General features: G+C 48.0%; 1 protein-coding gene across 5 annotated transcripts; it reads right to left on the minus strand.

Moving 5' to 3' along the window:
- Nucleotides 1–2278: 2278 nt before the first annotated feature.
- DET1 (DET1 partner of COP1 E3 ubiquitin ligase) lies at nt 2279–15534 on the minus strand. 5 transcript variants are annotated; one of them, XM_072345655.1, is made up of 5 exons: nt 15456–15534; nt 13725–14877; nt 10630–10820; nt 8803–8994; nt 2279–5051 (listed from the first exon to the last, which is right to left on the minus strand). In XM_072345655.1, the coding sequence occupies exons 2-5, from the start codon at nt 14805–14807 to the stop codon at nt 4862–4864; spliced, it is 1656 nt and encodes a 551-aa protein (XP_072201756.1). In that variant the 5' UTR covers nt 14808–14877; nt 15456–15534; the 3' UTR covers nt 2279–4861. The 5 variants fall into 5 exon arrangements, with proteins under 5 accessions (XP_072201756.1, XP_072201755.1, XP_072201757.1 ...); XM_072345654.1 differs by having other exon boundaries at nt 13725–14944; nt 15456–15519; XM_072345656.1 differs by having other exon boundaries at nt 15418–15486.
- Nucleotides 15535–16242: the final 708 nt, after the last annotated feature.

Here is a 16242-nt window from a genome sequence, read left to right on the forward strand (position 1 = left end):
CACAGCCGTAGCACCAGTGCATCCTCACCAGACCCATATACAAGAAACAATGGAGGCAGGGTCCTTCCTGGGGCATCCAAAGTGTCCTCATAGTGCTCTGCATCCCTCCTCAAGCTGCAACATGCTGGGATGGATGGAGGCCACAACAGATGAGAAAGGGCTCATTCCTCATGGAGGAATCTAGCAAGCATCTCCCTGCCATTCTGCTCTAAAGCAATCCCATCTCCTCTCAAACTGCCCCCAAACACACAAGTGCACATGGTATCTTCTCAAAACACTACCCAGATGATGCTGCAACCCAGCCCTAAATGGGACCAGGGACACTGTGCCCCTTTTCAGTTCTCTCCCATAGGAACGCAGTAGACACCCACAAGTTACTCATTTCCAGAACGCTAGCCTCAAGCCGATGCGGTATTTTTATGTCATAACATCAGGAAAAGAATGTGCAATTCAGGGTTTTTCCACATCAGTATTTTTCTAAGAATTCATTTCCTTACACAATAAGTACAGCTCTTCCCTGGTTGCTACCCTGAAAGAAACACAGGCTAATCAGACCTTAGCCAGAACACAGCTCTAGCAGGGGCTGCTGCTGCCTGATGAGCAGTCAGCCTAGTTGGCAGGCAGTGCCAGGCTGTTACTGCTACAATGACTGACTGCACAGCTCAGCCCCCGCAGCCCAGGGGCTATGAAAAAAAAAAAGGAAAGTATATAAAAGCCCTTTCACCATTCCCTCCTCGTAAGGAAGTATTTGGCCAGAAAAGCTTTTACAACCACACTAACAAGACAGGAAAGTACAAGCATTCAGGCACATTAACAACTATGAAAGCAACACAAAAGCAAACCCACAAAATCCTGTCCCATTGCTTGCCCACAGGACTGACTTTTCTAATAAAGGTCTGCATTAGGAGGAAAGTTGTTGGAAGGGCCACACGTCCCATTACCTTCCAGACATCATCTCCATGTCCAAAGTCCTGAGAGATCCTGCAGGAAGAGCTGGTAGAAAAGCAATCAGAGGACAGAAATGTGAGAAACAATAGAAAACACACAAATGTAACAGAAATCTGAAATAAAGCTTCAGAAATCTGGTTCTCTTTCTAGCTGGGTCAAAAGAGAACAAAGGAAGCACAACAGACATCAGCACATGAGCAAAAGGTAAGTACACAGAGGAACAATCAGGGAGCTGCATCAGGGACAGCCGCCCAGGGCTGGAGGGTTAACCGAGTGTTTGAGTAGGAACATGCCATTAATGGATACATAGATTTGATTCTATTGGGATTTCTGTGGCCTGCTGACTAATGCAGTTTATATAAGAAACACTACATAGGCTTTTTTTTTGAAAGCAAAGGCAGCACAGAAGTAATAAAGATGGGATTCCACTACCTAACAAACATGGTATTGAAGTCAAGCATCTCAGCATCTCCTTGTTACTTAGTACCTTTTCTGAAGAGCTGCAGGCTCAAGAGCTTTCTGACATGCTCAAGGTCTCCGAAGGAAAGCAACAGAGAACTGTACACACCAAAATAGAGGAAGGTCCAAAGAAGCTCTCAGGGCCAAGATTGCAGATGCATACAGGAACCGACTCATACAGGTGCAATGCAGGGTGGTCACAATGCGGCAGTGGGTTACAAGGGGGTCCCAGCCCAGAACTCTTTGCAAATTTTCAGCCACAACGTTGTGCAAAAGGTATTTCATGTCCGAAGCAGCACACAGCTGGAAAATGCAAGTGCCCTAAAAAGCAATAGGTAGGTGATGACTTCTGCCAAGCAAGCTGTACTGCTCAACCTTTATCTCTTGATCACGGAGCATGAGCAGAAAATGGCCACAAGGTTAGGCAAGTGCTATAAAACAGACTAAAGGAAGAGTCTGAGTACGAGACGGACTAGCAATAAAATTAAAAGAGGAAAACATAACTGAAGGCCAAGTATTGCTCCCCAGCATTCTTCTGGAGAGAAGAATGAGAAACCTGCAGCAGCTACAGAAATGCCCCTGGTAGGAAGCACGCTGCTACTCCAGATGTCAGGAAGAGGCAACAAACTAGCACGTAATACGCCTGCATAGCCCAACTCACACCCCTTCCATCTCTTCCTAACCAAGGGACTCCTGGCTGCACCGCTAAGGTTTGGAGAGAACACAAAGCAACAAATCGGGCTCTTAAAAGCAAATTCTGTTTATTCCATTTATTTTTCTCTTGCGCTGTTAACAAACCTTCATCCCAGCCTAGGAAAAATATCAGGTAGAAAATAGTTGCCCTTTCCTCCCACCCTCCCCACAACAAGACTTTTTGTTTGTTTGTTTTTTCTTTAATTCTTTTTAAATAAAGCATCAAAATTTCAAGCACGAGAGACTTTTTTCTTCTTCCAATACATCTCTGTAATAAAATTAACTCTGTTGTAGATATAAAATGCAGCAGCCACGACCAGAGGATCTGCAATGCTACTCAAAGGCAATTAGTACCCAGAATGAATCAATCAGTTAGTCTGCAAACATAATAAGAAAATACTTAGCACTTACCCAGCACTTTTTATCCATGAATCTCAAAGTGTTTTACAAAAGCTGAAAATATGTTTTTGGCCTCATTTACAGAGAAGAAAACACCGGATGGAACAGGAATAGATTTGCCCTTAGTGACAAAACAATTTAATAGCAGAATAAGAGCAGACCTCTGGTCTCTCAGCCCCGAGTCCAATAACCCACGCCGTGCTCTCTGCTTTCACAAGGACAGCCTGAATCTGGCAAAAGCCCCTACTGCAGAAATGCTAAAATGGTTCATATTTTTGCCACCCAAAAAAGAAACCCCCAAACAACATTTAAATGGAGATCTGGCAGCTATTTTAATAAGCACTGACCTCCCAGGCTGACATCAAGGCATAAAGCCAGTCTTGGATGGAGCTGTTGAGAGCTTTGGAGAAAAGAACACAAAAAATAGTCTCATACTGAAAGTGAGAATAAATGTGAGAGTGGCGCAGGATGAAGGTAATTCCATGATCTACAGTGTGCAAATGATTCTCCGCTTGGAGCTTTAATTGAATATTTGAGGAACAGATCACAGGATAAAAACCTAAAACCTTGACAAATAGTGTTATTAGATGGAGAGGAACCCAGACCTAAAGCACACATGGCTTGATGCTCCCTCTATTAGCAGTCTTCCAACCTGAAGTCATTCCTGACAGACCTGAGAAACCCACAGTGCATAAAGCAGAAAAAGAGCAGTGAAATACAGTGTCTTATCCTAGAATTAAGTTTAGCAAGGCCAGGAAAGTAAAGACCATAGAACAGAGAGTAAAGGCTGACTTGAGGACCCTCAGCCACCTTCCCTTATAAAGTCCCACATTCACGCTGTATGCAGGCACCACCAACACACCAAGTTCTTTTCTTATGCTTTACTATGCAAAATGAATGTATGACTTCAGTATTGTTCTTCACAGCCACGTGGCCACAACACAGCACCCACAGCCCATTTTGGTCCAAAGATGACACCAAAGGGGTCATTTAAAGTAGGTGTCTCCCATGTACAAGCACCAGTTTTCTGATGTCCCCTCTGTACCCAACACGGGACGTCTGCAATGCTTGATCGCACACAGTCATAATTCTGTGTGCAGCAAAACACAAACGTTGCTCTACAACCAAAAATTCCATTCATTAAATAGAGGAGGGCAGGCCACACCAGCTAACAGGACAAGCAGTATTACCCCTAGGAGCTTAATTTCTAGACAGCATAGACACTGCAGTGGTCCGGTCAGCACCAAGTTGAACACGACACACCAGCCAGTTGTGCTTTGAAGCCTGGGAATACCCAAAAGGGTTCTCACAGAGAACAGCGTATCAAACAGGGATAGGTAAGCAACTCAAGTCAACAAACTCATCTCTTAGCTGCGAACCTGCAGTGATGCACAGTAATTCAGGTCTCCTCTCTCATTCCTGGGGAAACCCAAATGCTATTAGCTCTCCACGGTCATTCTCCAGCACACAGGAGGGTGCCAGCTGTGGAGACTCCCTTCTGCACAGCAGACGGACATAAGGATTCATCCACACTGCAGAAAGAAATCCTTCAACAGGAGCAAGGAGCTGCTGTTGTTCCCCACATCCCTCCCAGCTACCCACCTTCCTTCTTACCCACTTTTTCATACCCCAGAGACACAATCAGCTGCACAGGCTTTCTGGTACTTACCACCTTCCACTTAGGGGCTTTATGGATACTAAGGCACAAAGATTAAATTACTTGCATATGAGTCAGGAATAACACCTCACCTCTCTCAGTTCCAGTGATTTCTCACAGATTTTTCCTAACCTCTTGCATATTAAAACCGTGTGAGTAGATGGTGCGGATGAGAACAGGATTTCATTTCCCTAGTAATACTGGCAATACAAATACAGGTAGCTGTATTCCTAAGCCCTCCCTGTGGCTTCTATCCATTCCCTCTAGGACAGGCTGTTTGTCTTGACAAAGTAGGAAAGCATCAGTGCAGAAGGGAGCACTCCACAAATGTGTTGCAAAGCTCCATGGTTGCCATCCTAAGACACACAACAGGAGAGAAAACAGACGTGCCTCTGGGAAATGGAGAAACAAATCTCAGCTACACTTTGTTCATCAACAGGAATAGGGAACAACAGCAACGCTTAATGCAGTGAGAACCGCTGCGGCACGAAAAGAGTGAGAAGAAATATTTGCAGGTCTGATTTCAACAGATCACCTTTTCACAGCTAAGGGCACTGAGAGGCGCCGGCAGGTGGGAGCTCCCAGGTCAGATCTCTTGACACGAGCGATGGTTTGGTTTCCTAGAAGGCACGAGTGCCTGGCTTTGGTCTGTCTATGGCAGAGGCCCAGACCCGAGGAGAAGAGCTGCCCTGCCCATGCGTTGCCTTACGTGCAGCTGTGCCTCATGTGGAAGTTCACCACATACTCCGCGTTCGTACGCTGCACTGAGATGGCAAAGGGCTCAAAGGGGTGGAAGGTGAACGCAACCAGGCGTCGCACTGTGTGATTGATGGGTCGCCCCAGGAGTCCCGCCTGGATTTCAAACTTCAGGAGGCCAGAATCACGAGCGTAAAATCTGAAAGGAAGAGAAAGTCAATTATGGCTGTTCCTGACTATTGACTTTGCCATCTGGACTCTTTGAAAACAGAGACAAGTGCCTTGTTCAGTTTCTGGTACTCCCTCAGTGGCAGGAGATCCTCAGCTGGGTGTCTGGCTCTCGGCGACACAGGAGAGTCCCACCTGGGGCAGCTAGTTTGTCACTGTCTAGAAAAAGACTTCTTTTCCTATCAGTCAGAAAACTCTGTCTTCATTTTGGTGGATTTAGCTGACGTTACAATAGCAGAGTAAGTTCGGTTCAGACCCCACACGTGCTGACTCTCTATACTCTCTTAATGCAAGCTGCTCCCCTTGATGCCTACCGCAGATATACTGTACAGAATGGAGCTTGCATCCCTTAGCAATGGCCTTCATTCCGGCTATAAGGCCAACCTTTCCCTCTCCTCCTGCCGTGGAGGTATGCTGCCGTGTTTGTGCTTAGTTAAATCCCCGTTCAGCAGAGGAAGGTGGACAGCTGGATCCTGTTAGATTTCCAAACACAACAACAAATATCACCAAGAAGACAGCTTGAGCAGGAAGTGCCTGGTGGACAGCATTCAACAGACAGTCACAGCAAGGGCAGAGGTAAAGGCAAATGGATGTGTTTTTCTGCTGTTGCCCATAAATCTGGCTGTCGGTCTGAGGAAGCACATTTGCGCCTCCAAATAGGTGAGCTCTGGAGCACAGCTTCAGCAAGAAGTGAGCGCTGCCAAGAGGATGAGGCAATGCACTGAAAAGCCAAGGTCTAGAAAGCCATTTGTTTCTTGAACCTTCTCTGCATACTAAAGGACAGGCTGGCTTTCTGTAGCAGACATAAGCCCACCTTACACATTATTCTGTGCTGCTGTGGGAACAGGGGACTCTCTGCGATGACCCCACTCTTCCCAAAAATACAGTGGGGATTTGGTACCTTCACAAGGCAGAGGAGCTCTAGCTGACAGGACTCAAGTTCTCACCTGAAGAACTGATCTCCTCAGAGCATTTTCTCTGCCATTTCAGTTCCAGGAACAGAATTGCCATTTTGTCTTCCAGCTGTTTCCTTTCCCACCATCGCTTTGCGGATGTGGACATTTTGCATTTTTCCTCTGGTTTTAACACAGAGAAATGCTTTTAATACTAGAGCACATTTCCCCCCACTTCTCCTGGCAAGCAATACAATGCACTCAGCTCTCAGCCTGGAAAGAACAGGTGATGACAGATACAGGCAATGCTGTTTCAGGAGCAGACATACTCCACATTTTAACAGCACAGCCTATTGAGATCCTCATGTTCTTCCTGGAGGGCCACTCTCCTCTCTCTTCCTCTGAATCAAAGTGCCAGCCAGCTCTGCCTGAAAATTGCACACAAGAACTCAGCAAGAGAGTCACAATCTTGGTATTTGGCTTTTTAAAAGCCCTCTCCCTCCTACACAAGGCTGGGTATGTGGAGGGTCATTCTTTAAATAAAGCATAGTCCCTGGTCTGCTCCTCTCTCTCCCCAATTCACAATAATTTACTACTCAAGATGAAGCTCCCTGTAATCTCAAAGATGTGTTCGGTTTGGTATTTTTAAATCTATTTTTAAAAGTGCTCTGCAATCAGAGGCCATTTCCATGGGCTCTCACTCTGGGGATAAATTAGGCACTGCAATATAAAATTGTATGTCAACAGAAACAGCAAGACCAGCCTTTTCAAACCATATGAAAATGGAAGATATATCTGCAGACCAATTTTTTGGTTAAATGGCTCCTTATTAGCCATCTAGATGGATTTTAGAGACCCCCTGCTATAGGTAAAGCTGTGTTAGAGCCTCTTCCTCACAAGTCCCATCATTTCACCCACTGAATTTCTCTTCAAGCCTCCTGAAAAGATATTGGAAAATGGCAGTGATGGGGAACCTGAAGTCCTTCCTGCCTGACAGCAAACCACCACTGGCCTCTCAAGTAGCCAGAAACGAGGGCTGAACCTACAGAACACAGAAAGGCAGTACGGGTCAAAAGAGCACCAGGCACAGAAGTGCTGAAACTGGTGAGTCAAACAGACAGAGGCCTTCATCTCACAGATGTCATGTCAGGAAGTGCAGTCCGTAACACCCGTAGCCGCTGAAGGTCTCTGCACTTCAGCCAGTCAGAGGACTTAAATTACAAACCCTGTCGCCCCCCGTTTCCAAGCTCTCCAACCACAACGGGCAGCGGTTTCATTTTATTAATCCCTTTGTTTCGCACGTGAGAAACACAGCGGTGCTACTTCAGCTACTGAATGGTTAAGGTTAGCGCCTGGTCTTCTGCTTACTTCCCAAAAACCAGGAGCCCCACTGCTCCCAGGCCCTATTCAAGCTCTAATTGACTGCACAGCTTTGAGCTTTAAAAGCTCTGGCTCTGAAATGCCGCTTTGCTCAAGGGAGGGAGGAAAGGTGGCACTTGGCTTTGTTTACTACAAAGACGGTAACCACAGCAAATGACTGAGGTTTTGCTCCCTTTTGTCTGCAGGAGCCCTGAGCAGGTTGGCGCTGGCAGACAACCGCTGCCCTGCAAGTTTTCCCAACGTCAAGCATGACAAGGGGGAAAGGGCAGGCTTTTCTCCGCAGATAGCATGGGAGCTGGAGATTAAACCGAATCATACGGGCAGGGGGAATAAAAAAAACCACCAACCCAACAATTAAATATACATAATTTGGGAATTGAGTGCACAGGAATAATCAGAAGATCCCCGGCACCTGAGTCAGGGCCAGGGGAGACACGAAATCAGGTTTTGAGAATGCACTGATGAAAATAAATTTGGGAAACCATCCAGAATAGACCCCTGGGGCTGTCAGAGCCCCCAACATGCATCCAGTTGCTAAACAAAGCACTTAGACATTGAAGGCTCTCTTTGTTTTTCAAGCATAGGTTCATTTCCCTTTCGCGAAACTATAAGTGGAAAGACTATTCTGCCAGGAGAACTCAGCCCCTTTGATTTGAGCCTTTCAGGCAGGAGATGCTGAATTTTTAACCACTACTGCTCGCCGCCATAGCTGCAGCCAACAAAAAGAAATAAATAGTCACAGTGTTTCTGAAAGAAGCACTGCAAACCTCCTTATTCTCAGGCTTGGAGCTCTTCCTCCTGCCAGCATTGAAGATTCAGACATAAGAGGCACAGAACGGCTTTTACACCTGGCTAAACTTCTACTACAGAAACAAATTTCCTATAGATCATAGGTAGAAGAGGGACACGAAGAGGAGTACAGCTCCCAGGGTGAGAAACGTAAACAGGGGGAAAAAAGGGAAGTCTGAAAATAGCAAAATCAATGCCAGTAGCTTTATGAATAACACCTAATCCAGACAACATTTTATTCACAGGACAAACCAGGTGATCCTCACCAGCTAACCCTACGTGTTCAGAAAGAATCCTTCCAGCACAGGAAAGCAAGCACCCAGAAACATATCTGCTGCCCACACAGGAAGGCTGAACTGTACTAGAAGGGGGAATGAGAGCATTCATATGGAAATGGTTCGCTCTTTGCAACCCAAATCTGCCATAAGGACGCTCAGTGACAAAACCTGAAGGGCTCTCCCATACATATATGGTGAGATTTATCACCAGGAGATCAGCCAAGCTTTGTGCAACTACTGACATAAACCCTCTGGCCAAAGGATGTCGAGAGAGAAAGGCACCAATGTCTGTTCTTTCTGCAAATTTCACACCACGTGGCAGAGGTGATTTAATTACCCTCATGCTCTCTCCTCACATACAGCTTCTCAGCCTGTTTCATACCTTATAGGGTGATCACCGCAGGTCTTGGGCCGCTCCATGACAGACACCCACTTGTCATCATAGCTGAAAAGGGAGAGGTCGAGGTACGGGCTGCCACTGTACGACTGGGCGCTGATTGGGAGCTGGCCCAGCAGCCTCCGCACAGCCTCTGTGTGTCCTCCGTACTTGGCATTCACAATAGTGTCTTTGAACCTGAAGCAAACCAAGAAGCAGGTTTTACTCACAAAGGCCACAGGGGAATGGTACAGCTTTAAGAAGAAAAAAAAATGGAGGAAAACTGATAGAGAAAGAAAAACAGCAGCAGTGTAAGAAGTAGAACAGCTCACTTCCAAAGATGTATCATAGTGATTCAACCATCAACCAGCTCTGGTGACCTTTTTATCCTCCTCATCATTACTGTTTCTGCTCTGAAAGTCCAAACTGATAGAAGGACAAGGCTGCCTATCCACAAGGTCTGGCCTCAGCTGCTCCACAGTACAGGAAATGAACAGGATCAGAAACAGGGAGAGGTGGATTAGCAGCTTATCAGTCAATCCAAGTTTTGCCACAAAGCCTGTAAACAGCATAAGCAAAAGCCAGTGTGTTTCACAGCAACGGTTGAGCCCTTAAGGTTGACTCTAGAATCCCCCCCTCTCTAGCCATCGTGTTTTAAACACGCAGAGGGAGAAACCTGAGACGTGGAAGAACCTTGAAGAGAAGCAGAACGCTCTTTAAAACCACAGTGAGCTCAAAGCTCTTCCAGGTGAAGAGACTAATGCAGGTTGGATTTCTCTTTCCAAATAAAATCTGAGCTTTCCTCAAGCAAGGACAGATCGGCCGCATGAACGTCATACACCACAGACAGTAAACTGTTTCCCTTTGAACAGAAACACAGCCAAAAGCAAGCTTGCTGTGTGTACAGCATTATTACACTTCGCTACTTAAGTTAAAGATTCCTGTTACAGGTTCTCACAGTCGAGTGGATGAACAGATTCTCCTCCACGTTTCAGCACAAGGCAGAAACTGTTCTTTAGGTGCCAGCCGTGAGCTCCCTCTTTCTGTCTTCCCCCTAAGCGAGAGGGATTTTGTGACAGGGAACTCCAAGATGCTACAGTCAACTTCCTCTTACTTATGGGATGTGCAACTAAAATCAGCCAAAGCTTCACTCCCATAAGCGACTGCCAAGTACTTTGGATGATGTCAAACAAGTCACTAGAAGAACAAAACACCCTGAGTCACAATAAAATACATTCCAAGAGAAATAACACACTCTGCCTCATTAAATCCACGTTTGACTGTTAAAGAACATTCTGGAAACCCTGGTTATTTTGATATTTTGCTCAGTTTTCACAACAAGTCTAGGCAGATCCATTTCCTTTCCCCAAGCAGAGTTCAATGAGAACCACAAGCTGTTTACTGCTGTTACAGAACACAGCTTGTCGCACACTAAATTTAAAGAAGGCCACTTGGCAAAATACATCCAATTAGATGATGTAGCATCTTGATAAATCTTATCTACGGGGCCCAAAGCTACTAGGCAGTACTGTTTTAATGATCTCCAGAGGAGGTACTGCTCAAAGAGAGCCAGCAACATCTTGCCCTTAAATTTCCTTTCCCTGCTAAGCACCGAATGGCACAATTGCCTTCTTCCTTCCCGCACAAAGACAGATAATGTGGAATACAAGACCAGGTGAACGAGGCTGCAAGATGAAGCAGGTCCCAGTCAGACCCTCGCATCACTCAGAGACTACAGGAGCTGTTTTTCTCAGGGCGGTTATCTGATACTAGCCTTCAGCTGACGGGGGTGAGCGTGTCTATATGGTACAAAGCATGCTCCCAATGGCTCACCGGCGCTGGATCTGCCTGGCAAAGTTGTTGCTGGAAGCCGAGCAGGGGAACTGGACCGCCTCGCTGTGCAAAGTGGCGTTCCTGAAGAGGTCACAGAAGTTCTCAAACAGCTCCAGCAGCTCATCAGACGTATTCTCAAACACAGCGATAACCTCCGTGCTCACCATGTTGTACACGACGAAGAATGAAGGCTGGGGAGAGAGGCAGAGGAGAGGGTTAGCCAGAGAGCACACACAGGGAAGGTGGCCCTTCCTCCTCCCCACGCAAGACCTCACACCCTACCCGCATGTCTTTGCAGTGCAGGAGAATCCCACATCTTCACGCTAATCCATTCTGCTACACAAATGCCCCAACAGGCACCAAATTATCCACCTGTTTACCGTGATGTCATTATTTATGGGGGGGGGGGGGGGGGGGAAAAACCCCACAACTGAATGGGCTTCCAATTTTTCTTCTCAAACTGGATGTCAATATTTCTGTTTCCTTCTCTGCCCTCCACCAAATCTCAAGTGCCAAATTTAATTTTCATTCCTGCTGACAAAATGATTTTAAACCCAGTGCTAGCTGGCAACAAATCAGCCTCTCCTTTATGCAGAGAAATTATTTGCTCTCCCTTCTTACTATTTCCACCACACAGGGATGAGCCTTTCCAGAGCGTTGTGCACTACACCAGTGCCTACAAAAATCTGCGCCCTTCTGATACCCTGCTGACGTAGAAATGAAAATCTGAAAGACATTAACAACTTCTTTTAATGTCATCATTCTCGTGCAAGAAAGCCCAGGCGCTGTACCAAACATCGGCAATGTCAGTGCTTCACAGCATCAACAAGCCAGAGGTGGAGAAAAACACTGTGTGTGTACCAGCACAGCTACAACAAAGGGAAAGGACATTCCCATCTTACCAGGGAGGGGTATATTTAATTCTTGGTCACCAAAGGTAGCTTTTATTAAACAGGACAGGGCTGGACTTCCAGTACACAAAGCCTGTCCCTCCTTCAAATGTAACTAATTCACTGGGCATATACACATATCTCGGTAAGTCTTCTGCTCATAAACACTATTTCTGAATGCTTCGCATCCCGCTCCCAATCAATGCTCAGCAATGACGGCAGGCACTCTGCCCACCTCATCCATCTGTAAATATCACAAGGTTTACTTGTTTTACAGACCCAAAATAAACTGTGATGGTACAACCCGACCCCCACATGTTAAAATGAAGCACGCTGGATGAGGTTACTCACTGAACAACTGCCTGAGGAAAGGAAAGCCCTTCTGAAATACAGCTTTGGAGCAGAGAGAAAATAAGAGGCGACAGCAGAAGTAGAAACTATTTACATCTTATAAAACTGCAGGGAATCTCCTCCAGCCCTAAATAAAGAAGGTCCTTTGCCCTCAACACAGAGATGCCCTCAACCAGAGAAATGTTTCTCCCTGTGTTTTAGCAGCACCTGTGACACAGGCAAAGCACAAGCACGGTACAGACAGCAGTTACAAAAAGCACACAGCAAAGCTGGCTAAGCTGAAACACAAGCCAGGAACAACAACCCCTACGCTACATATACACAGCAACATACAGGCAACCTGCAAGTGTAAACAGCAACTTCCTCAGCCTCCTTAGCAGAGCAGCCTAAAGGAACAGAGGATCCTGAAATCAGACTCATGTCCTGCCCTGACAGATAAAAGAACAAAATGGGAGCTTTAGGTATTCTGTGACCAAAGTGTTCTTCACGAAGCCCTAACGCCAAGACTAAACTCGGGCAGGTCAGGCTGCTCCACATCTGGAATTATCCTCTGAAAGAAAGAAGAAATAAGATGCTTCCCACCAGCAGAAAATACATCACCTGAGGAACGGCGCAAACAAGCCACAGTTTGAATCTAAAAGTAATCTTCAGGTGAAGCAAATCAAGAAGAGGTTGGAGCAAAGCAGGCACAAAACCTTGGTAACCCCAGCAGGGAGCAGAGCTGACACTCCCACAAACATTCACACTGGGGTAGCCTGAGGCTTGGCTCAGGAACACCACTCTGGATACAAGCAACACACTGCAAAGCTTTCATGCTCCTGAGACAGCCACTCCATTTTACACCAGTGGGTAAAACAGTTTTAGCCTCATCTATTCCTTCCTAAAATAGTTACCCCAAAACAAACATAAAAGGGAAATCACGGTCACCAAGAATTACTGTCTATTTCCTTTAGGGTCTAAGTACTGGAACCAGTAAGATGGGAAGGATGGGATGGGAAGGATAAACAAGCACCTAGGGAACAACCTGACAAACTTCAGCAGTAGAGATTTATTAATTGCTTTTGCCAAATACTTCCAAAACAAACAACCAAACGGCACAGAGCAAAGGACTAAAGTAGGTTAATGTGAAAAATACCTTGCTCAGCTTCACACAGCTCAAAGACCAAGTAACAGTAACAGTGGTGAAAAGAGATGATCAACACGTGGGATGGTGAAAAGCCTGGAGGGACCCAGCACCATCTGAGCTACATTTACTCTAATTTGACTTCTTTAGTACTAAACAGAAAGGAAAAGCAATTGGCACATTAGCTAGATTTAAGAGCTGCTACTTCAATTTGGAGAGATCATAAATACTAGCTCTGACAGAAGCTTGAAAGAGTAAGTACGTAGGCAGCATAGAAAAGGTAATTCTACTGGTGAAAAATGGAGATATTATATTTGAAAAACATGCTTGAAGATGCAGAAGAAAAGGGAGAGACTAACTCTACAATGCGAGTGTATTACATGAAATAGCAGCTAAAAAAATCAGCTGGGGATTTAGGAGGGAAAGGGCACCGTGAAGCACTTCTGAGCACAGGGAACGATCCCTGGAGAAAGGGGACTCGATAACACCTAAGATCTTCTCTGTCTCATTTTCAGTTGTGAAGAATGTGGTGAAATTGTGAGAGCAAAAGACACTGAAGTTATTCAATACCGAGGGTGTCAAATGTTCGCGCAAGAATGAAGTAATGGGATCCTAAACAGCACATCCAGTGAACATTCACAGGCTCAGCTAGGAAATGCTGCTCACAGCACTGAACCTGCTTGAGAGCATTTGCCCCCAAGCAACAGGGAGCCCAAGGTGGCAGGAAGTACCTGGGAAGGATCTGTTACCCGCAGCGTGACTACATCTTCACTAGTGTATTTGATAAACAGATGGTTCTCATCCAAAAGCTGCATCTTCCACATGCGGAGCTGCCTCAGTTGATCGAAGTACTGGAAGAACCTCCTCTTTGCTATTGCGCTGCCGTCCTGCTCTGCCCTTCTCCACAGGTACACCAGCAACCTGTGCTTCAAAGAGTTTATGAAGGGCTCTTTGTAGGGGTTTGCCATCCCTGTCTGAGTGTCCCGCTGCACCTCGGGATACACCGCAGACAGTGTCAGGAGATCATCCTCATAGCAGAAGCGGCCGATTGTCCGCACATCGATGAAAGTCCCCTCGGGTGTCACCTGAAAGACGTGAATAGTCTGCTGCTGCACGGAGAGAATGGCCAAGATGTTCTTATACAGGTACAGCCCCTGGTTATGAGACAGGATGACTTTGTCGCACTTGAAAGTCCTCGTGTCACAGAGTCTGCCCGTGTGGAGGTCAATGATATGCAAGGAATAATCTTCCAGAGGGGAGCGAGGGTTGGGGGTCACCGACTCACTGTTGCGATAAACCTCAAAGAAAGGAGGGTGAGGCTCCTCAGGCAGGTAAGCAGCAGAGCCAACGATGACGTACCGACAGTCGTCAGTGAACAAGCTGCACTCGCGGTTCAGGTGCTCCCCGTTAGAGGCCACATTGGTGATATGGAGCAGGACGAAGAAGCGCTCAAAGAGCCGCCCTCGGATGTTGACAGATCTTTGGTCATTGCCGTTAGCCAGGATCTCCCCCTCATAGCCTTGCAGGAGGTCCTCTGCCGCCTGGCAGCCCTGATACTCATAGATCTCCAGGGAGGTCTGGTCGGAGGAGAAGGCGATGAAGTAGCGCCCATCAGGGGAGAACTTGCGCAGGAAGCAGGGTGGCTTCTCCACATTGACCACGGTGAAGTTGGGGAAGACGTTCTGGTGGAAGACACGGACCTGGTGCCAGTGGGTGCCAGCCTTGCCAGAGCTGATCCGACGACGCTCCAGGCGGTGGATGACATTCTGGTTCTGGATGCGGCGGGGCTTGATTGTGGGGGCATCATGGTCCATGGTCAGAGCACTACTTCATCTTCGCCCCGCTGCAGATGGCGCACACACTCACTGTGGGACCTCACCAAGGCTGATAACGGAGATGGAGTTGTAAGCAAACTCACAACCCCCTGAGGGTGGGGGGCAGCTGAAAAAGCCTTTGGGAGAAGGAGAGAGACTGGGAGAGAGGGTTCAATGGGACACAACAGGGACAGCGGGAGGTACCCAGAGGGAACCCAGCAGGGCGATGGGATCAGCAGAGCGGCCTGCTGCAGATCAGGGCACAGGGAAGGATCGAGCCGAGGAAGGCAGCACACAAACGAGGGGGTCACCGGAATGAAGGGACGTGAAGAGCGAGCTGTCAAGCACCGGGAAGGGGGTGAGAACAGCCGGGGACGGCCGGGACAGAGGGAGCCCGGGGGGGGAACCGGGGCAGCCTGTGGGCCACCGGGAGGACAGCGGGCTCAAGGAGAAGCCTGACTGAGGGCTGGGGGCCGGGGGCCGCTCTCTCTCCGCCCCGCAGGACACTGGGGCTCAGGTCCGTGCCCTCGGGGCACAGAGGAGCTCGGAGCCCTCCGGGCGTGGAGGCCACGTTGTGGCGGAACCCACGAAGGGCGCAGGCCGCGCTCACCACCGGAGCCCGGCGCTGGACCCGCCGCCGCCGCTTACTCTATGGCCGCTGCCATCTTTCCGCCACCACACAACGACGCACCGCGACGGCGGCGAGAAGGCGTCACCTTTAATGCCCGCTTCCGCTTCCGGTCGGCGGAGCAGCGAGGCGGAGCGTACCAGAGTGTCCGCAGAGCGAGCGAGCGCCCCCTGGCGGAAGGAGGAGCGCTGCGGGGCGCGTCCGCGCACAGCGGGAACCGCCTGAAACGTGCCCTGCGCCCCTATAGCCCTGCAACGGCAAAACCCTGAACCCATGTAAATCCGCACCCCTATAGCCCTTCACACATATAAATCCGCACCCCTATAGCCCCTCACCCATCCTAAATCCTTATAATCTTGCAGCTCGCAAAGCATGCATTTCTATAAACCCTCACCCCCCATAAATGTGCATCCATCCTGCGCCCCATAACCCTGCACTCCTATAGCCCTGTAGCCCCTCACCCTTAAAAACCTGCACAAATGCTATAGCTCTTCACCCCATAAACACGCATCTCTATGACCCTGTATCTGTCTCAGATACTGCCCGGCTTTGTGGGACACACAGGATCATTCCTGCCCCTCCATAAGTCCCTCTGACAGCCCAGGGATGGGGACAGCAGTGGCCAGGCGGTGGCATTAGTGCCACGGAGCTGGGGACATGCTCACCCACACTGGTCACTGTGCTGCAGCCAGCCCTGGGTGAAGGGCCTCAGTCCCATAAAGCACTGAGTGACACGGTTATCCCCACAAAGCTCTGGGGGCATCACCCCAATGGGGGGTGGCAGTTAGGTGCCAGGTCAGTGGGGAC

This window comes from Excalfactoria chinensis, chromosome 10 (genome assembly GCF_039878825.1).
Source record: "Excalfactoria chinensis isolate bCotChi1 chromosome 10, bCotChi1.hap2, whole genome shotgun sequence".
Taxonomy (NCBI): Eukaryota; Metazoa; Chordata; class Aves; order Galliformes; family Phasianidae; genus Excalfactoria; species Excalfactoria chinensis.

What these genes read in the sequence shown, in the direction of transcription:
- DET1 (XM_072345655.1), bottom strand. Translation starts at nt 14,807, where the DNA reads ATGGACCATGATGCCCCCACAATCAAGCCCCGCCGCATCCAGAACCAG. An exon ending in GGGTAACAGATCCTTCCCAG is followed by an intron (nt 10,821 to 13,724) that starts GTACTTCCTGCC and finishes CTCTCTCCCCAG; the next exon opens with CCTTCATTCTTCGTCGTGTA. An exon ending in GCCAGGCAGATCCAGCGCCG is followed by an intron (nt 8,995 to 10,629) that starts GTGAGCCATTGG and finishes GGTTTGCTTCAG; the next exon opens with GTTCAAAGACACTATTGTGA.